The sequence below is a fragment of the Hemitrygon akajei genome, chromosome 19 (assembly GCF_048418815.1).
Source record: "Hemitrygon akajei chromosome 19, sHemAka1.3, whole genome shotgun sequence".
NCBI classification, from domain to species: domain Eukaryota; kingdom Metazoa; phylum Chordata; class Chondrichthyes; order Myliobatiformes; family Dasyatidae; genus Hemitrygon; species Hemitrygon akajei.
Window position 1 is genome coordinate 48,842,583 of NC_133142.1, and position 21,984 is coordinate 48,864,566.

The 21,984-nt window shown below is 41.0% G+C and overlaps 1 protein-coding gene across 9 annotated transcripts in view; it reads right to left on the minus strand.

The window, feature by feature from the left end:
- The window catches only part of itpr1b (inositol 1,4,5-trisphosphate receptor, type 1b), a 532,858-nt gene that overhangs the window by 92,331 nt on the left and 418,543 nt on the right, over positions 1-21,984 (minus strand). For all 9 annotated transcript variants that reach the window (XM_073072453.1, XM_073072460.1, XM_073072457.1 and 6 more), the window contains 4 exons: positions 17,052-17,150; positions 15,933-16,066; positions 13,825-13,990; positions 12,592-12,752 (listed from right to left, as the gene is read on the minus strand). In XM_073072453.1, the coding sequence (XP_072928554.1) occupies positions 12,592-12,752; positions 13,825-13,990; positions 15,933-16,066; positions 17,052-17,150 (560 nt within the window). The remainder of the gene's footprint in view (positions 1-12,591; positions 12,753-13,824; positions 13,991-15,932; positions 16,067-17,051; positions 17,151-21,984) is intronic.

Consider the following 21,984-nt stretch of genomic DNA (forward strand, 5'->3'; position numbering starts at 1 on the left):
CCCGAGTTTCAGAATAAAGCGCATTGTGGTTAGGACAAAAAAGGTTACCTTAGAATATTCAGAATCAAACCATGATATTGATCTGCAGCAAACAAGTTTAACCTTAAGAAAACTTAAAGTGCATGAGCACTGGGAAACAGTTCTCTTAAAATAAAAAGAAAATGAACTGAGGAATGGTTCTCTTGAAAGAAAGAGTATTTGAACAGCTGATTACATTGCATTTATCTGCATGGCACAACCTTCAGCAAAGTTGAGTCATTTTAATTTAAAATCTAGAATTTAAATTCCGGTAGAGATTCACATTTTATGTAGATCATGCCTTGTGTAAGATGTTGGTGACATCAGTTTTGGAACACTGCACTCAGTTTTGGTCACTCTAATGTAAGAAAGGTGTCATTAAGCCGGAAAGAGTGCAGCAAAGATTTACATGCATGTTGCCAGGACAATCTATGGAGAGGCTTTGACAATCAGCAGTGATCTGTATAAAATTTTGAGGAACACATGAAGGATCAATGCACACAGTCTTTTCTCTAGGACTGGGAATCAAGAACTACTAGAGGGCATTGGTTTCAGGTGAGAAGGGAGTGATTTAATAGGAACCCGAGGGGCAACTTTTTCTACCCAGAGTCTTGTCAGCATTTGGAATGAGTTGCCAGATAAAGTAGTTGAGGCGGGTATAACAATATGTAAAAAGTACCTGGACAGATACATGGACGAGTTAGGCTGAAGAGCTGTATGATTATGCCCTCATCTGTGCAGTGAAATTCATCAACATCAGCACAGAACCCCTGCAGATACAAAGCTTATACTACTAGAGCAAGCATTTGTCAGATTCCCAGCACCTGGTTGTTTACTAGAAATTTTGAGTTGCTTCATTAAAAGGGATTATTAAAAATGTCTTAGCTTATTTAAAAAACAAGCCTGAGTACACTAACCAAAAGGTACAGTACTCAAATGGAACAAGACCAGATTTCATACACATATTCAATACAACAGACCCAAAAGAACATTCAAATCATGCCAAACTGTTTACATTTATCTAGCTTTTGAAGATTAAGGTCACAGTCCTGATGCAACCCACACATTGGAGGCAATGGTCTACAGCAATTACTAACCAGTTACTTTCATTGTGTCACTACTGTATGAGGTAATTTCTGAAATCTCTTCATGGAAATCCCCTTGGTGATGTCCCAACACATGAATTTTCAAGTTAGGTTGCTCTTTATTAAACAAATACTTTAAATGAAATGCACATGTTGCTCTAATGTATAGTCTCAGAATTCAGATTATCCTTTGGATCCTCAACCTGGAACACCAAATCTGTTTTCTGCTCTGGAGATACCCAGGACCTGCTGAGAATTTCCAACATTTATTGTTATTTCAAATGATCCTTTATTTAAAGAACATTCCACCGTGGGAAGTTGAAGGAACTTGCTCTTTGAAGGAACATTACTCCAACTTCCCTCTGTTGTCTTACAGAATTTTCTTTCAAGAATGTAGTCAATTCCTTTTACAAAATTAAGCTATGCTGTCATCAGCCTTTTGGAGTCTAAACCCGACATGACAACAAGCCACATGACAAAAAAAAATCATTGTCTATTGGTTCCTTTGCTAATTATTTCATATAACAATCACAGCACGGAAACAGGCTATTCCGGCCCTCCTAGTCCGTGCCGAACTCTTAATCTCACCTAGTCCCACCGACCTGCACTCAGCCCATAACCCTCCACTCCTTTCCTGTCCATATACCTATCCAATTTTACTTTAAATGACACAACTGAACTGGCCTCTACTACTTCTACAGGAAGCTCATTCCACACAGCTATCACTCTCTGAGTAAAGAAATACCCCCTCGTGTTTCCCTTAAACTTTTGCCCCCTAACTCTCAAATCATGTCCTCGCGTTTGAATCTCCCCTACTCTCAATGGAAACAGCCTATTCACGTCAACTCTATCTATCCCTCTCAACATTTTAAATACCTCGATCAAATCCCCCCTCAACCTTCTACGCTCCAATGAATAGAGACCTAACTTGTTCAACCTTTCTCTGTAACTTAAGTGCTGAAACCCAGGTAACATCCTAGTAAATCATCTCTGCACTCTCTCTAATTTATTGATATCTTTCCTATAATTCGGTGACCAGAACTGTACACAATATTCCAAATTTGGCCTTACCAATGCCTTGTACAATTTTAACATTACATCCCAACTTCTGTACTCAATGCTCTGATTTATAAAGGCCAGCGTTCCAAAAGCCTTCTTCACCACCCTATCTACATGAGACTCCACCTTCAGGGAACTATGCACTGTTATTCCTAGATCTCTCTGTTCCACTGCATTCCTCAATGCCCTACCATTTACCCTGTATGTTCTATTTGGATTATTCCTGCTAAAATGTAGAACCTCACACTTCTCAGCATTAAACTCCATCTGCCAACGTTCAGCCCATTCTTCTAACCGGCATAAATCTCCCTGCAAGCTTTGAAAACCCACCTCATTATCCACAACACCTCCTACCTTAGTATCATCAGCATACTTACTAATCCAATTTACCACCCCATCATCCAGATCATTTATGTGTATTACAAACAACATTGGGCCCAAAACAGATCCCTGAGGCACCCCGCTAGTCACCGGCCTCCATCCCGATAAACAATTATCCACCACTACTCTCTGGCATCTCCCATCTAGCCACTGTTGAATCCATTTTATTACTCCAGCGTTAATACCTAATGACTGAACCTTCTTAACTAACCTTCCATGTGGAACTTTGTCAAAGGCCTTGCTGAAGTCCATATAGACTACATCCACTGCCTTACCCTCGTCAACATTCCTCGTAACTACTTCAAAAAATTCAATAAGGTTTGTCAAACATGACCTTCCACGCACAAATCCATGCTGGCTACTCCTAATCAGATCCTGTCTATCCAGATAATTATAAATACTATCTCTAAGAATACTTTCCATTAATTTACCCACCACTGATGTCAAACTGACAGGTCTATAATTGCCAGGCTTACTTCTCGAACCCTTTTTAAACAATGGAACCACATGAGCAATACGCCAATCCTCCGGCACAATCCCCGTTTCTAATGACATCTGAAAGATCTCCGTCAGAGCTCCTGCTATCTCTACACAAACTTCCCTCAAGGTCCTGGGGAATATCCTGTCAGGACCCAGAGATTTATCTACTTTTAAATTTCTTAAAAGCGCCAGTATTCCACCTCTTTAATTGTCATAGGATCCATAACTTCCTTACTTGTTTCCCACACCTTACACCATTCAATATCCTTCTCCTTAGTGAATACCGAAGAGAAGAAATCGTTCAAAATCTCTCCCATCTCCCTCGGCTCCTCACATAGCTGACCACCCTGATTCTCTAAGGGACCAATTTTATCCCTCACTATCCTCTTGCTTTTAATATAACTGTAGAAGCCTTTCAGATTTACTTCCACCTTATTTGCCAAACCAAACTCGTAACTTCTTTTAGCTTTTCTAATCTCTTTCTTAAGTTTCCTTTTACATTCTTTATATTCCTTGAGCAATTCCATTACTCCATGCTGCCTATATCTATTGTAGACATCCCTCTTTTTTCGAACCAAGTTTCTAATATCCCTTGAAAACCATGGCGCTTTCAAACCTTTAACTTTTCCTTTCAACCGAACAGGAACATAAAGATTCTGTACCCTCATAATTTCACCCTTAAATGACCTCCATTTCTCTATTACATCCTTCCCATAAAACAACTTGACCCAATCCACTCTCTCTAAATCCCTGCGCATCTCCTCAAAGTTAGCCTTTCTCCAATCAAAAATCTCAACTCTAGGTCCAGTCCTGTCCTTCTCCATAATTATATTGAAGCTAATGCTATTGTGATCACTGGACCTGAAGTGCTCCCCAACACATACATCTGTCAGCTGACCTATCGCATTCCCTAACAGGAGATCCAACACTGCCCCATCTCTAGTCGGTACTTCTATGTATTGTTGCAAAAAACTATCCTGCACACATTTCACAAACTCTAAACCATCCTGCCCTTTTACAGAATGAGCTTCCCAATCTATGTGTGGAAAATTAAAATCTCCCACAATCACCACCTTGTGTTTACTACAAATATCTGCTATCTCCTTACACATTTGCTCTTCCAACTCATGCTCCCCATTAGGTGGCCTATAATACACTCCTATCAGTGTTACTACACCTTTCCCATTCCTCAATTCCACCCAAATAGCCTCCCTAGAGGAGCTCTCTAATCTATCCTTCCAAAGCACCGCCATAAGGTTTTCTCGGACAAGCAATGCAACACCTCCTCCTCTGGCCCCTCCTACTCTATCACACCTGAAGCAACTAAATCCAGGAATAGTTAGTTGCCAATCACACCCTTCCTGCAACCATGTTTCACTAATAGCTACAACATCATAATTCCAGGTATCAATCCACGCTTTAAGCTCATCCACCTTTCTTACAATGCTCCTAGCATTAAAATAGATACATTTAAGATACTCTCCACCTCCTCCTCTCTTTTCATCCCTAACAATGCATTCAAATTTATTATCCTTTTCTTTCTTCTCCCCTACAACTTTGGGCTGAGCGCATCCCTTCTCCATCACCTGCCTTTCCTCCCTCACACACTGTCTACTTACTTGCTCTACTGGTGAACTAACCTCCTCTCCCATAGTTTCCTCAAATTGATTTCTGCCCCTCCCCCCCCATCTTACTAGTTTAAAGTCTGCCCTGTAGCCCTAGCAAACCTCCCCACTAGGATATTGGTCCCCCCAGGATTCAAGTGTAACCCGTCCTTCTTGAACAGGTCACGCCTGCCCCAGAAGAGGTCCCAATGATCCAGAAACTTGAATCCCTGCCCCCTGCTCCAATCCCTCAGCCACGCATTCATCCTCCACCTAATTCCATTCCTACTCTCACTGTCCCGAGTAGTCCCGAGATTACTACCTTTGCGGTCCTTCTTCTGAACTGCCTTCCTAACTCCCTATACTCTCGTTTCAGGACCTCTTCCCCTTTCCTACCTATGTCATTGGTACCTACATGTACCACGACCTCTGGCTCCTCACCCTCCCACTTCAGGATATCTTGGACGCGATCAGAAACGTCCCAGACCCTGGCACCAGGGAGGCAAACTACCATCCGGGACTCCCGATCACCTCCACAGAACTGCCTGTCTGAACCCCTGACTATCGAGTCCCCTATTACTATGGTCCTCTTTCTTCTATCCCTACCCTTCTGAGCTACAGGGCCGTTCTCTGTGCCGGAGGCCCGGCCACTGTCACTTCCTCCAGGTAGGCTGTCCCCCCCCCAACAGTACTCAAACATGAGTACTTATTGTCAAGGGGTACAGCCACTGGGGTACTCTCTAGTACCTGCCCCTTCCCCTTCCTGACCGTGACCCACCTATCTGCCTCCCGTGGCCCCGGAGTGACCATCTGCCTGTAATTCCTCTCTATCACCTCCTCACTCTCCCTGACCAGGCGAAGGTCATCGAGCTGCATCTCCAGTTCCCTAACTCGGTCCCTCAGGAGCTGCAGTTCGACGCACCTGGCGCAGATGTGGACGTCCGGGAGGCTCAGAGACTCCAGGATCTCCCACATCCGACACCGAGAACAACAAGCTGCCCTCACACTCATACTTCCCGAATAACTGAAAATAACAAGGAGAACTAAAAGATAAGCCTACTGTGCCCTCTTCCGCCTAAGCCCTCTGAGCCCAAGCCCTACACTCTGCTCCCGGCTCACTCCACTGCCCGCAAACGAAGCTGCCCGCTGCTTAAGGCTGCGTAAACTTGTTATTGAAATCTGTTTTGTATGCTCTGTCACTTGCTAGTGACACAGCAGAATTTATTTGAACTAATAATTGTGCTGAGTAGAACTGACAGGAAACTTCCCATCATCAATTAAAAATGGTTATTAAAACATTGAGAATATACTAAAAAGCTTGTAGGTATTGACTTCTCACATCTTTTCAGTACCGACGTGAAGTAATTTCCCCCTCGGCTAACACCACGCCACATCTTCTACAACTCACAATTGCCTTAATGTGACTTACTGAGTTGCCACCTCCATACAACATGAGCACTGCATCATGATGGTAGGAGAAGGTCAGTATACCAGAAAACCATAACTGAACTCAACAGCGGAAGTGAACCATGAAACAAAATAAGTGGATCTGTCCTCATGCCAAGGCATTTCTCAAAAGTTTACTCTGTCATTCTCTTCAAATATTAACTAATTCCTGAGGGCGACTTGCCTCCTCTCTGTGGGTTGTCAAGATAAAGCTAATGTGGGATCTGCAAACTCTGCTACAGTTGGGTCAGAACTGTGTTGGCCAGCTTGAGGAGCTCCTTCCACAATCTGTGCTCAACTCCTGTGTGCTCCTGAAGATTCCTAAAGACATCTTGAATGCTCCCTCCTCGCTCTCGGGTAGTCACAGTATCAGGGTTCTCATAGGGATGTTACACTTATTCCAAGGAAGCTTTGACAACAGTTCTTGAATCACTTCCTCTGTCTATCTGGTAATCTTATGCTGTGACAGAGCATGGATAAGTGTTTTTGTTTTGTAAGTCTAGTTGAAGCAAGCACCCAATGCAGCCTTTCTACTCAAGCCACTGACTGTAATAGGGAACTCGAGGATCAGCTTTATTCATCATATACATTTCCATGCATTAGGAATTTGCTGTGGTGTGTTGGTCAGGACATACAACAAAAAACAAACATATTCAACAATCATAAAGAATAACGAATTGTATAAAATCTAAAGTTAAAGCATGGATACAGAATAAAATCTGCACCATTACAAAAATACCAGCATACTTTTACAAGTATTTACAATGCAGTGCAGTGATGGGGGTAAAAAATAGACGGGGGTTGTGGAACTAACGAGAATGACTGATCAGATTAATTGCCTGTGGGAAGAACTTTTAAAATGGTGTGAAGTTTTTGTTTTAATAGCCGTATAGTACTTTTCAGAAGGGAGCTTTGGGAAAAGACAGTTTGCAAGGTGGGTAGTGTCCTCAATGATTTTTCCTGCCTGCTTCATTGTGCTGGTCACATGCAGGTCTTACAACGATGGTAGACAGATATACTGATTACATTCTCTGATATTAAATTCAATCATTTGATTTGATTTGCAGCCAATGACCTTTTCTGCTGACCTGACAGTTCAATGAACTTTCATATATTGTGAGAGCATGCATCACCAAACCAGACAATAACCTCAACATTGAAAATATTTGCACGGGTGAGGACGCTGACGTAGGTTTGATAATCCTTCTGGTATCCCTGGATGGTTTTGCAGTTGGCATTTGGCGTTTCATTCCAGTACTTTCAACATGTTATGTTAGGTGGCCCTCATCTTAGAAGTATACAGGATGGCAGGGATCCCTGTTACCTAGTTAACTACAAGTTTTGCAACAGTTTTGAGACCTTGACCTTCAAACCCTTGTTTCATTGGGAGGTCAAAGGCCATGTTGGTGACTTTTCCAGGAGTTCACCATGACCCACGTCACATGTCTCAGGAGCCTCATCTCAGTGATGGCAGAGAGCAACATCATGCAGTGAGGCCAGCTGAAGGAGCAGATTTGCAGCGAGTATGACCATACTTTCGTTTGCTTCAGAGGAAGGTGAATGTACCCACTGCCTTGCTTTATGAGTTGGCAGTCAGTCAAGTCAAACATGTTACTCTCAAGGCTCCAGGGATATGATCCGCACTGCCGAGGTTCCTGAGAATCCTGAGATTCCAGGTGCCAAACATCAGAGTCTTTAAACTTCCTTGTTATGTGACCTTTTTTGTTTAAACATGAGATGGTTACTTCACATCAACTACCACTCAGGCTAACTGGACAAAGTTTAACCAATTACGTACATGCATTTACAAACAAAATGCTGTGACTATCATTGATCATTATTCATTATGGCTTTTTCGTTCAAGGCTGAAATTTGATTCAATATTCAAAGGAAGGGCAGCACACAAAATGCTGGAGCAACTCAACAGATCAGGCAGCATCTATGGAAGGAAATAAACACATGACCCTTTGGGCTGTGACCCGTCATCAGGACTGGAGAGGAAGGGAGTAGAAGACAGAAAGAGGAGGTGGGGGAAGGGGAGAAGGAAGAGGGGAAGAAGCACAAGCTGGTGAGCGATGGGTTAGACAAGCTGAGTGGGACGGTGGGTGCGTGGGGGAGGGGAGGTGATGTGAGAAGATGAGAGGTGAAATCTAGAAGTAAAGGGCTGAAGGAGAAGTAATCTAATAGGAAATAGAGTGGACCATGGAATGAAGTGAAGGAGGAGGGGAACCAGAGGGAGGTAATGGGAAGGTCATGAGGATGGGAGAGGAGTAAGAGGATAACCAGAGTGGGACTGATAAAAGAGAAATGGTGCGGGGTGGGAGAGGAGTGATTACCAGAAATTAGAGAAATCAATGTTTATACCGTCAGGTTGGATTCTACCCAGACAAAATGAGGTGTTGCCCCTCCAGTCTGAGGTTGGCCTCAGCACATCAGTAGAGGAGGCCAGGAGCTGACATGCTGGTATGGGAATGGGAAGTTGAATAGAGATGCATGTCCACCAAGAGATCCTGCATTTTGTGTTAAATAGCTCAACGAAGCAGCCCCCCAATCCGTGTCGTGTCTCACTGACGTAGAGGTGGCCACACCAAGAGCATTGGAGCAATAGATGACCCCAAAAGACTCATAGGTGAAGAGTGGCTACACCTGGTAGCCCTGAGTAGCAGTGAGGGCCCAAGTTATCATTTCAGAGTATTATTCAGATTTTTTATCACATGTACATAGAACCAGAGTGAAATGCTCAATTTGCCTCAATGATACACCTAAGGTGTGGTGTGCTGAGTCTGGCCTGCAAATGTCACCTCACATTCTTGCACAAATAGATGACGCCCACAATGCTAAGCAGAACTATACAAGACAGAATCGTAAAAATGCACCAAGCAACAAAATAACAACAGTGACACATGCCCCATTCCTCCTTCTGTTTCACACATACACAGTCCTCTCACCCCAGGATAAGTTGTCTTTGACCTCCAGTCTCCAGCATACTTTATTTTATTCTTGGTTTCCAAAATATTTAATGTCAAAAACTTAATCTTCAATAGCGTCACCTTTCAGATAACGTTTCCACATTGGAAAAATTGTTTCTCTGCTATTTGAAATGTGTTCAAGTATTGGTTCCATGCAACTACAGAAGTACTGCCCCAAAGTGGCACTAAAATAGCTCAAATGCATTCAAATACCAAGAGCATCAAGTTAATAGGCCACGAGCATATGGAAATACATTTTAACATCAATTTTAAGAACACGGAAGCAGCCTTTGGTCCCCAAGTAAGGAATATACAGAGAAAATGTTTCTTTGAAGGATGTTTGCATGTATATTAGAATATCAGTAGCAAGTCTTGATATATGAAACAAACTCTGATGCATTTTTGTTTCCCCATCCGCCATCCTCACAGGATTAACAAAGCACAATATACCTGTTGCACATAAAATAGATGATTAATATAGCTTTCACCGGCAGGAAGCATCACAGTGATAGGAGTACTTACAACCACAGCTAAATGATAAGTTGAGGCAATAATGAGCAGAGATGTTTTCAAAAACAACAATCATTTTGGATGAAACAACTATTACAAGCTTCATGTAGATTGGTAATAGAAGAGCAACTCGTAATTATATATTGAGAACGCCAAACAGACTCCAAAGAAATGTCTGATATTTGGTGAAACTACACAAGTAAACTGGCAGGCTTCTTCACCAATTGTCACTACCACTCCTTCCTTTTTAAGGCATTAACTTGGAGGGTACAGGCTGAAGAGCTTCAATGTTTGAAAATATTACAACAGTAATGCAGCATGTAAAGTAGGTAATAAAATTCTCTTCAAAAGCCTGAAGCACATTATATACAGCTAGGGTGCCCAAGAATTTCCACAATACTGTAGTTACTTTATATATTGCTTTGTACTGCTGCTGCTGTACAATATAGGAGTGATGATGAACCGGATTCTGATTTGGGCCTCCATTGTGGGCTGAACGGGAACGAGACAGGGAGAGGGAATCATGGTTGGGAAAAAGTGAAGGCAGACATTCTATAATGATCAATAAACCAGTTGTTTGGAACCAGTTGACCTTCCCTGGTGTTTCAGGGCTGCGTGTGTCTGCGACAAGCCTCCCCCACCCCCCACCCCCACGGCACTCCTTCTTTGCCACCTATCCCACACCCCTCCCACAGCACTCCACCCTCACCAGTCCCAAAATCCTTTGCGCCACAAGTTTATAAACTCACTCTCCGCTCTACTTTGACAAATATGGTACTGTGGAAAAGATTCTCTCAGAATCCTAATTAACAGGATCCTATCCAAACTCTTCATTACTAGAGGTCAAAACAGCACACAGAATACAAGGGTGGACTCTCCAAACTCCATTGAAAGGAACATGGATTGTATATGAAGACTAACATAACATTTGCCTTTCTAACTGCTTCCCAGGCCTGCATGTTAACTATTTCTTTTATTCATAAACCTAAGGAGGGCTGTACATGCCATTCTCATAGAATCAGAATAGAATCTATTTTTGTTTTTACAGCTGTGTGGACTGAACATTTCTCTGAGCAGGAAACCTTCAGAAGGCCCAAAAACTCTGCAGCACTTTAAATGTTTTTTTTTCCGTAAAATGCACATCAAACAAACACAAACCACAACTCACAACACAAGTAAACAATATCAGGCAGGTTAAACAACTGACAGGCACAGTGGCAAAAGTAAAATGTTTTGAATCGCTGACACTAGTGGTCAGTGAGCTGGCTGTTTATTAACAATGAGCTACAAACTTCCATTCTGTGTTTATTGCTGCAATTTGTAGGTGGTGTAACTTGAAACACTAACGATGCAAATACATTGAAACTCCAAAATGTTTCAAAGTAAAGGTCGCAGTACATTTATAATTTAGAAAACTTATGGACCAATATATAACTAGTTGTAGAGCATTTTGTAATTACATTGACAGATTTCAAAATTATATTACTTACTATCATATAAAAGAAAATCCCAGCTGTGTGACAACAAATGCTATGTGCACAGGAGCATCTCAGTTTCTGCTTGGCTTCACACTCATGCAGCTTAGAGTAAATAGTGGCCAGGGCTGGACAGTACAGAAGGATTTGGCCAGACTGGTCCATACTGACAAAAATGTCCCATCCAAGTTACCCCCCACCCACTTTCATGACCAATCCTTTGCTAGAGCCATTGCATAAAGTCCATCTTTCTTCTTAAACACACCACGTTATAATCAGCAATTTTTTCAATTGCTTTACATGAACATACTGCAGGTGGGTCACCTGCTAGCAAGAGCAATATCAATCTTTGGAATTTCCTAGGCAGAAATTTTTTTAAGACAAAATATATGATGAGCTATGAAGGGGATCAGATTAGTGCAGGTCAGTGGCCAGGGTAAAAGGTCAGTGTTGCTCCTGCTGAATGGCAGAGATGACAGAAGATAAACAGTCTTAAGTTGTTGTCCTACAATAACATGACCTAACTACATCTAACTCTTCACAATAGTGCTCTTCTGAATGCATTTATAATCTCCTGGAAAAAACAAATTGTTGGAGGAACTCAGCAGGTTAGGCAGCACCAATGGAAGGACAGTTGATCTTTCATGTCAGGGATGTGAATCCAAATGAAAGTCTAGACCTGAAATATTTACTGTCCAGATCCTTCCACAAATGCTACCTGACCCACCGGAGTTCTTCCAGCAGATTGCTTTCAGTTCCATATTCGAGCATTTGCAACCTCTTGAGAAAGTCTAGTCCTTTTCTGACTGCAAGCACTTTCTTCTGTCCTCTTTTAAAAAGTCTATAAGAAGATTTTAACCTTAATCAATAAAATTGAGGCTTATAGACTAATTAGTAATACCATTTCTTTCCATCTCCAGGATGCCAATCTCCCTTCAATCCTTGCTGTCAACTTGCCTGGTTCTCAACATATAATTTAAAAAAGGGCCAAAGTGGTAAAAAGAAAACATTCCAAAGAATAAGGGGAAATAACTCTTTACAACTGATCTCCACCTGCAACAAGCTATGAGAGACATCTCAGTTTGTAGAAACCAAACCCTGGTTGCACATGCTACTTCATGTCCCTTGGTATCCTAGACTTGCAGTAGCTTCATCATTTAAAAGCCTTTGGAATTTATGCATCTTAGTGCAGACATCTTTGAATCAAACTTTACTTCATACATCTTACTTTTCACACATAGATACTATATGTCAAATGGATATCCCAAATACCTTCCCACTGAAAAATCAACTGTTCTTTAAACGATTCTCTCACAAAAGCAAATCATTTTTAGCCTCAATAAATTAGTTCACTCTTTCATTTCAGAGATTGACAACATGCTTTCTTCTGCAGACCAGTCAAGAACTTGTTCATGAGATGCAATATCCAATTTGTTTATTGTCATGGAATTTACTGCATCTTGTACAAGGCACTTAACATGGTGACAGCTGCACATCACCTAGTGTATGAAATTTATATCAGTCACAATGAAAATCAGCTCTGCATTAGAGAGCTGTTACCTACCTTGATCATCTCTGCAACATAGCTCTCTGGCCCAGTGTACTCTGTGGAGTCCTTGACTTTCACCAAGACAATAAAGCACAGATAATGCCACATGTTATGCTCTTCTTTGATATGTTCTTCAAATGTAACGGTCTTGTTGTCAAATTTATCCCTTTCCAAACCTAGAAAAGGGAATTAACTGATCAACAAATGTGAGACTAAATGCATCTGCAACCAATGCATGCAATAGCATGTCATACAATTTTCGTAGGAAGTTCCCAAGTGGCAGATGAATCCATTACATTAAGTCTATTCATTTACAAGTAAGTAAATGCACAATTACACCAGATATTTTGTGTCATTTGAAAAGCAAGATTATGTAATCTGACAAAGTTGATGCCACATTTAACACAGCTCTCGAGAGTTCTGAGTTTTTTGCTTGCAATGTTCGATATTGTGACATCCGCTTTTACTGTACAGCATCATCTATACCGGCAATGCCTAAAAGTTAAACGTACTGCAAACAACAAGCTTTCTTGATATGAGTTGATTTTTCTGAGTTTTCAACAAATGAGAATTTGCGTGCCGCACATTTTATTTCCAATTTACAACATCTGGGTCTTTTCATCTTGACTCAGAGAACATAGAAGATAGGAAACCATTCAGTCCTCTGACCCTGCTCCGTCATTCAAAACAATCAATGGCAAATCACCTTTCTTGACTATATTGCTACTTTCTCCTTTAATTCTGAAAAGAATTTGCCTGTAACTTGAGATTGCATGCCTTCATTCTCAACTACAAGACAGGGGAAAAGAATGTAACTGCATCCAAGATGCCTACCCCTCCCAAATTTGTGAATTTTCAATTCAATCCCCTTCATTATTAGAAATTGTAGAGAGGATCAGACTTATCAACACAATTTCTTCATTCAAAATTATGAATTAGTGCCATGTGAACTACATATTTAACTTGCATGTCTTAATGAATTGGTTAGGTTTGACTACTTAGAAAAGGGGTCTCCAAACTTTTTAATGTCTTTGACCCCTACCATTATTAAAGGGTCTGTTGGCTCCAGGTTGGGAACCCTTGATTTAATGCTTACTTGATAGCTGAAGTTATTCATTTTCTGAAATTCTCATTCTGAAATTCACAACTCATTTTCTGAAAATTTTGTATAAAACAATTTCAAATAATTTACCAGGATTTTAACATTTCTTCAGATACCCTATTATCTAGCAAACTTTATAGGCCTACCACAAATGAAGCAGGTAGTTTTCAGGACTTCTTCCTTCTTTTGTTTCTCGCTCCTCAAGTCAGCAAATGTGTCAATGATGACACCAAAGATCAGGTTCAGGACAATAATGATGACCATGAAGAAGAAGAGAAGGTCATAGACCACACGAGCAGCAAACAGTGGCTCCTGCAAAGAATGAGTCACCTAATTAAGCTAGAGTTTAAAGCAGACAAGTGCTTCAAAAAAGAACCAAAGAAATAGAAAAAGTATTAAGTCGTAAAGCCTCCTATATCAGTTCCACCATCCAATAAGATCAGGGCTGACCAATTACCTCACCTATCCTTTCCTGTATGGGATAACCTCTCATCCTTTGAGTCCCTTAGCAATTTCAATCTCAGGTGGACTCAGGTTCTGCACCTCCACAAACCTCAATACAGAGACTCCGAAGTGTAATGAGGTGCTTATAAACAGTTGATACCTTCTTCCAAAACCGTGCCTTGGAGCTTCAGATACTATGACTTGGAGAAACATTATCCACCATGTTAATCCCATTCAGAATCTTGTAAATTTCAGTAAGATCGATAGGAGATTAATTGACTGGCAGGAGGCAAAGAGTGGGAATAAGGAGGGCTTTTTCTGGTTGGCTTCAGGTGACTAGCAGTGCTCCACAGGGAGTGGTGTTGGGATCGCTTCTTTTTACGATATATGTCAATGATGTGGATGATGGATTTGATGGTTTTGTGGCCAGGTTTGTGGACAATACAAAGATAGGTGGAGGTAGTGTTGAGAAAGCAGGGAGACTACAGAAGGACTTAGATTGGGAGAATGGGCAAAGAAGGGGCAGGTGGAATATAGTGTAGGAAAGTGTATGTTCATGCACTATGGTAGAAGGAATAAAGATACACACTATTTTCTGAATGGGGAGAAAATTCAGAAATCAGAGATGCAAAGGGACTTGGGAGTCCTTGCGCAGGATTCATGAAAAGTTAGCTTGCAGGCTGTGTCGGTGATAAGAAGGCAAATGCAATGTTGGCATTCATTTTGAGATGACAAGAATATAATGAGGAGCCTTTGATAGCTCTGGGCCTGTAATGCTGGAATTTAGAAGAATAAGGGTGGATCTCATTGAAAGCTATCAAATATTGAAAGGCCTAGATAGAGTGGATGTGGAGAGGATACTTCCTATAGTGGGTGAGTCTAGGACCAGAGGACACAGCTTCAGAACAGAGGGATGTATATTTATGATAGAGATGAGGAAGAATTCCAAGTCATTGTGTAGAATTCATTGCCACAGATGCCTGTGAAAGCAAAGTCAGTGGGTATATTTAAAGTGCAGGTTGACGTTCTTGATTAGTGAGGGCATCAAAGGTTATGGAGCAAAGACAAGAGGATGTGAGATGAGAGGGACAATAAATCAGGCATGATGGAATGGCAGAGCAGACTCGATGGGCTGAATGGCCTAATTCTGCTCCTTTACCTTATTATCTCTCATTCTTCAAAACTCCACTACAGTGGAAAATAAACCACACTGGCACTCCATTCTGATTCAGCCAGTTTCACTCAGCTCATTTTTTTCCAAACCATTCCTACCACCACCACCACCTCTCCTCTCCCCACCAACCCATCATCATTCAGTTTTGTCTCCCTGGTCTGCCTGGTACCATCTGCCCGATATCCACACTCAACCCACTGGGCTCTCCTATACACTGCCAATTAGTTCCATCTGTCCATCATCCAACCCTCATCAGTTTCCACTTCACCTTTTTTGCAAAAGTAACTGATAAATTTACTTAATGTTTATGCAAACTGATGATTTAACTGGCAGTTCACATTACTAATTATTAAAAGCAAAAAAAAATCCACAACATTTAATACTGACATCTATCCAAATTGGATGCCTGACAGCAGTGATGTCTGCCATGTCAGGTTGCTTGGTTGGAGACGGCAAGATGCTGTAGAGACTACACAGCACGTCAACTGGATCACTATCTGACCACCGGAAAGTACTGGTAACTATATAGTTATTGTTGGTGTCACTAATGTGTAAATTATTGCTGTCTGAATAATTGCATGGCATTTGCGTCCAATGATTGTTCTATTAACAGTACTATATAAAGATGTTCCATACCTCTTTGGAAGGTTTCCTGAGCACATCTCCTACACCTCCTCCACTTCGCAGCCCATGGCTGAGTACAGTAATGATGCACATAAACAGGGTTTCACAGGTGTGCTCCGAGTCCTCTTCATTCTCAGAAAGCAACTCTGATTGAGAAGAATTCCTACATTAGGCCTGAGACAGAGTGATATTTAAACAGCACAGAAATAGGCCCTTCGGCCTAACTGGCTCATGTCAGCCAAGATGCCCTCGCCAAGCTAGTCTCATTAGCAGTGCTTGGCCCATAACCTTCTAAACCTTTCCAATCCATGCACGTCGCCAGCTGGTTTTTAAAAGTTGTTGAGGCAGGTAGAGAAACTATTCTTCTTACTCCTCATTACATATATAGTATACTACCCTTTGTGTAAAAAATGTTGCTCTTAAAGTTCCCATTAAACTTTTCCCCTTTCACCTTAAGTCAAGTCAAGACAAGTCAACTTTTATTGTCATTTCGACCATAACTGCTGGTACAGTACACAGTAAAAATGAGACAACATTTTTCAGGACCATTGTGTTACATGACACCATCTGGAAACCTTTGACTTCCAGTTCTTGATTCTCCAATCATGGGAAAAATGAGTGCATTTACCCTGTTTACGCCCTTCATGATATTATACACCTTTATAAGATCACCCCTAAGTTACACATGTTCCAAGGAATAAAAACCTAGCCTGTCCAGATTCAATCCCCCAAGACCTGCAACATGCATGTCAATCTTTTCGGCAGTCTTTCCAGTTTATAAAACTTTCCTATTACAGTGCAAACAAAACTGAATGTAATACTCCAGTGGTGGCCTCACCATTGTCCCACACAACTGCACCAAGAACTCCCATCATTTATATTCAATTCCCTGACTTAAGAAGGCTAATGTGCCAAACTCCTTCTCACTGCCCTGTCTACCCATAACTCCAATTTCAGCAATCGATATACTTGTACTTCAAGGCCCTTCTTCTAGAAGATGACACAGGGCCCTAGATTTAACTTTCCAAAATGCAACACCTTGCACTTCCGTGACCAGCAAATGTCTCTTTACCACAGCATGTTGCTTCATGCTGTCACCAGTCATGCAGATGGAAACCAAAGTCATCTTACCGTTACTCTCCATGGAGTAAAGTGTTGAACAGTTCTCTCCATTGCCCAGGCGACAGATATCAGTGGTGAGCAATTCTTCTGCCATTGATGCTGCATCTTCTAAAAACAACAGATGGGAAACAGACATCAGACTCAGCACTGTTTAGGAAACTCTGAAGAGATTCATGTGGTTTTCTACTGCTTGAAGGGGCGAGCACACATCATAAAAAGATGGCATTTGCACTATCATTGCAAAGAATAACCAGTGCTTCACAGGAGCAGAGACATATCATTCCTTTTAGATCCATGCTTACATAAATACAATATGCTATGCAAACTCTGTTGAATACACAGTTAAAAGAAAATGGCAGAAGATATGCAAGATTTATTTTTCATTTTAGTGATACAGCATAGAGTAGGCCCTTCTTGTTCTTAGGCAATGCTGCCCTGGCAATCCCCAACAAACCCAATTAACCCTAACCTAATCACGAGACAATTTACAAGACCAATTAACCAACCCGGTATGTCTTTGGACTGTGGGAGGAAACTGGAGCACCCAGGGGAAATCCATGTACTCTCCATGTGGAGGACATACTCCCTAAAGAATGGTGCCAGAATTGAACTCTGAACTCTGGAACACCCTGAGCTGTAATAGAGTCACACTAACTGCTAACTACCGGGGCCACATAAGACCACCCCAACTCCATACTTGGCCCTAATTGAAAAACGAAAATCAACTTTTATATGAAAGAGTGAAGGGATTCAAAGTTAATTTTCTTCAGCAATATTCTAATTTAGTCAATAACTTACAATCTGAGCTTCTAACCGGTAACTCCTGAAAATGTCTTGTTCCTTTCTTTATAATATACACACCTTCCTGAAGATAGGAAGGTAATCTCCGGCTAATATTGGAACTGATCTACAAAGCTCTTGGAGAAAGTAGGCTGATTTATCCACATCACGAAACATTTCCAGACATTGATCCGCAGAGTCCGAAATGATTATTGCTGATCAGCAAAAGTGGAGACCTCTTGCACCCAACTGGATTTCCCCTACAGATGTCAGAATGAACTGCTAATTCACAGTGAGATAACTGGAAAAGCGATTATGCTGATCATTTCACCTTGCATATACTTTCCTAGTACTTTATAAATGTCTTTTGAATCAGAAACCTCTGCTGAGGGTTGAAGTGCAATTAAGGATTTTTTTGTGGCAAGATGCCAAGGGTATTTTAAAAATCTTTTTCCTGGTTTTATTTTGTTCCTATTTCCAACTACGCGGTCAGAACTTGTGGCTCTATTGACGTCATCTCTTGTTACATTATGACAACAGTAGGGAACCTCAGACTTAGTTTGCAAAAGAAGGTAAAGCAGAAAAAAAGTGGTTACTATCCTCGACTCCGTTTCATGCATTGCAACATCCGCGTTTTCACTTACTGTAGCTTCTCGCTGTTCAATCACTTACCCACAGAATTAGCTGTGTGCACCAGCCTTCCAGTGTAGGGTCACAGGAATAAAATGCCAATAACCCACACCCTTTGAAGTTTGATGATTCTGGGCCAGCAGGTTTTCCAATTACTGAATCTACTCCTATATATACCTGTATCTACTTATGATTCTCTTTACAGAACAATTTTTCCAAAGAATCCATAGAGAACATGGAAAACTGAAACTAAAACAAAACCATCAATCAGACGCTTGATCATTAGAGTTTTACTATAGCCTCTTTCAACCCTGTAGTGCAAGTGTTACTGATTGCAAACAATAATTACCACTGCTGTCTGCACTGCATCCTTTATAGAAATTTGACATTTGCCTTCAAATAAAGACAGTACATCTTCTGAGCTCCTTGCGTCTCCTGCATATTATCTGCGCACTCTACAAAGGAATTTTGTAGGACGCCAGCAATCAACCGAGAACACAAATTACGGCATGGTTTATATCTTCCCATCTCATTTACTCAGTCTTGACCCACATCCTTGGGCTTGTCCAGCAAAGGACACCCAATATCTACAACTGCAAAATGAGAGTGGGGCAGGGGGTGAATGACTTCCTGATTTGCAGAACTCTGTTGGAAAATGGTTCCTTCACAAAAAATTATAATTCCAGGTTAATGACTATCTGCTTCCAAGGCCAGAATCACCTTCTTGAGGACTAGTTTTGTTGGTCTCAGTTCAAAAATATCATTTTGAAAGTATTAAAAGTATCCCTTATACCCCACAGTTTGATTTGTCATCACTCTGGTTTTCGCCATGGAAGAAAATTCTTTGTGCACGAAGAGACTCAAGACTTTTGTACCGTGGAATGTGCATTTGCCTGAATTGCCTTTACAAGGATTAGAAATTATTGAGGAAGTTAGTTAAAGAAAGGACGGTGGCGGGCATGGTCAGGAATGTGTTGGAGCATGGAGCAACCCATCGCAATGTCAATAAAGAGAGTGGCAAATAAGAATATGGAGGGGTAAAGGAAATGCCTACATGGAGGAAGGTGGATGCCTCAGGGTCTGAGAGATCAGATTTGGGTGGGGTTACATTTTGGACGTGAGATGCCAAAGGCAAAAGAGGGCTTGATATCACCAAACACACCAGTGCATCGTACACACACAAGTGACAGCTTGAACTCTGCCCAGTGGTCCTCTTCTCTTACTCTACAGTCACGTTCTAAACCCAAGGGTATGTACAGCCCGAATATAAATATGGAAATAATTCCAATGAAGGCCATCATTAGAAGAATTTCTTCCAAACTCAGAGTTAATAGAATCAACAGTTTGACATTTACATGTCAGCGTGAACAACTGTAGATTCAGTTCTACATGTGTCTCAGCAGAAAACCTTTCTGATACCAACACTAGGATGCCGACAAAGAGCACGTTTCACAGCAAGCAGTAAGCAGACTTTGCCACTCGCTAGGCATCCTTCACGTAGACGGGCTTCTCAGTAGGCTTCAAACTTCCGCTTTGCCAAGTGTAATTCTGAATAGCATAGCTTGAGATAAAAGTTTAAAATAAAATGAGTATTTTATAAATACTTCATTTTATAATTGGACACCTGTACACAGTGTACCTAGAGTAATGCAGATGATGAGCTGAACAGACTGGTCAAGCCATTGGGTGCCAGAACACTGCAAACCCCAGCTGAGTATTGACAATGCATATCAAAGTTCTGGATGAGTTGTAGGGAAGTATCTCTATGTTGATATTTACGGGTTAAACCCAGAAACATGGCTGAACGCTCTTTGGATTCTTGGTCTGCAAACTGAGCCGAGACATTGTCTATTGTGTGCGCTTGTGCAACAGAGGACAGAGCTCACATGGATACTAAATCCCTTGGGAGGATACTTCTGTGATAATAGAATTCAAAATAAAATTTTCTAAGTATTATCACGACATGCTAATTATACGTAGCTTGATCTAAAATTCATCTCTGCTGATTTCACATTCTAAGCAAGATCATTCATGCTCTCATGAGTCCACATTGACTTCAACAGCTTGCATTCAATTCCCCAAAACTCTAACCTTGCCTGCGCTGACAAACAAGAACGAAAGAAAATATTTGATGGTACTTTGTGAAACCTAAACCTCTGAGCTTTTAGCACATATAATATTACTTCAGCTCCATTATACTATGTCATAGCCTTCATTTCTTTTAACCTTGAGAGTGGATCTAATCTTGAGCGAGCCAAATAGGCTCTTTGCTAAAAGACACAAATATCATACACTTTTCTTTGCCTCTTCACATTACATGTAGCACATTATGCATTTGTTAGATTTTGTTGTTTAATATACTGCAAGCACAAATAAGCATTTGTGCACAGACATTTTATACTTTTAGCAAATACTTTAATGCTCACATTTATCTCCCCGAATGATGTCCTTCAAGACGAACTTAATGCTGCAATATTGTCTAAGCTCAGAAATCTTCAATACCAACAGCATAACTGTCAGCTAGAAACCAAGATTTTTAATTGATAATGCTATTTATGAAGCTAAAAGAGTAATTAAATTTACTGCATGCATTGTAAGGGAGCATCAAGATTGGGAACTGAGCTTTATTGTTATTACCTAATGCAATAGCTTTTTATGTGCTTTAACCTGTGAATAATCTATGCAGTTAACTACAGTCTGTGTCAAAGACTGGATTTGTATTTGAGAATGAATACTGCAGTATCTTGACGACTTATAACAAAGTGCTCGTAAATGCAGACTCCAAATTCCAAACTATTGCAAGGATAATCCTTATTGTAAAGTTTCCAGAGTACGTCAGAACAGCAGCAGGCCAATTGGCCCCTTTGCCTACCTCAATTACATTTGCCCAATTTTAACCCAGATCCCTTGTGAAATGAAGATCTCCCTCTGTCTCCACTGACCAAAGTGCTTGTGCATGAAAAAATGGCTCAGGTGCAACTTCTGAATGGACAACTCTAATTTAAATAATTTCCCTCATCCTTCCAGACTTAATTGAACAAAGGAAACAGCATCAATACACACATTGTAAAATACCATTTTAAAAGCCTTGATTTGGGTTAGTGCTCCACATTCTAAGCTTAAAAAGGCCACAGCTCATATTTCTGCAATGCTTCTATTAAATAACAATGGCAAACCAGGCATAGGTCCTTCTGGTCCATCGACACTGCACCTTCCCAAGGCCAATATTTTTTGGGGTGCATAGCTCACAACAGAATACATGATTGTCTTTCTTTCCACCTTAACTCAATTATCTAAAGTTTAACTTTCTATTCAATGTTGTAAGCCTGTGCAAAGCTTTTTAGTTACTTTTGCAGCTGAAAATTCTAATCCTTTTCCATCTCCACAATTTTTAGTCTCGTCATTAGTTTCAAGAGTTGCCTTAAAAATACAGTGCATGCAAGGTTGTGGCTGCAGGTCGCCAACAGAATCGATGATGGAACCAATGTATTTATTGGCATCAACAGAGCTGTCTTCTTCCCTGTAGGTTGGG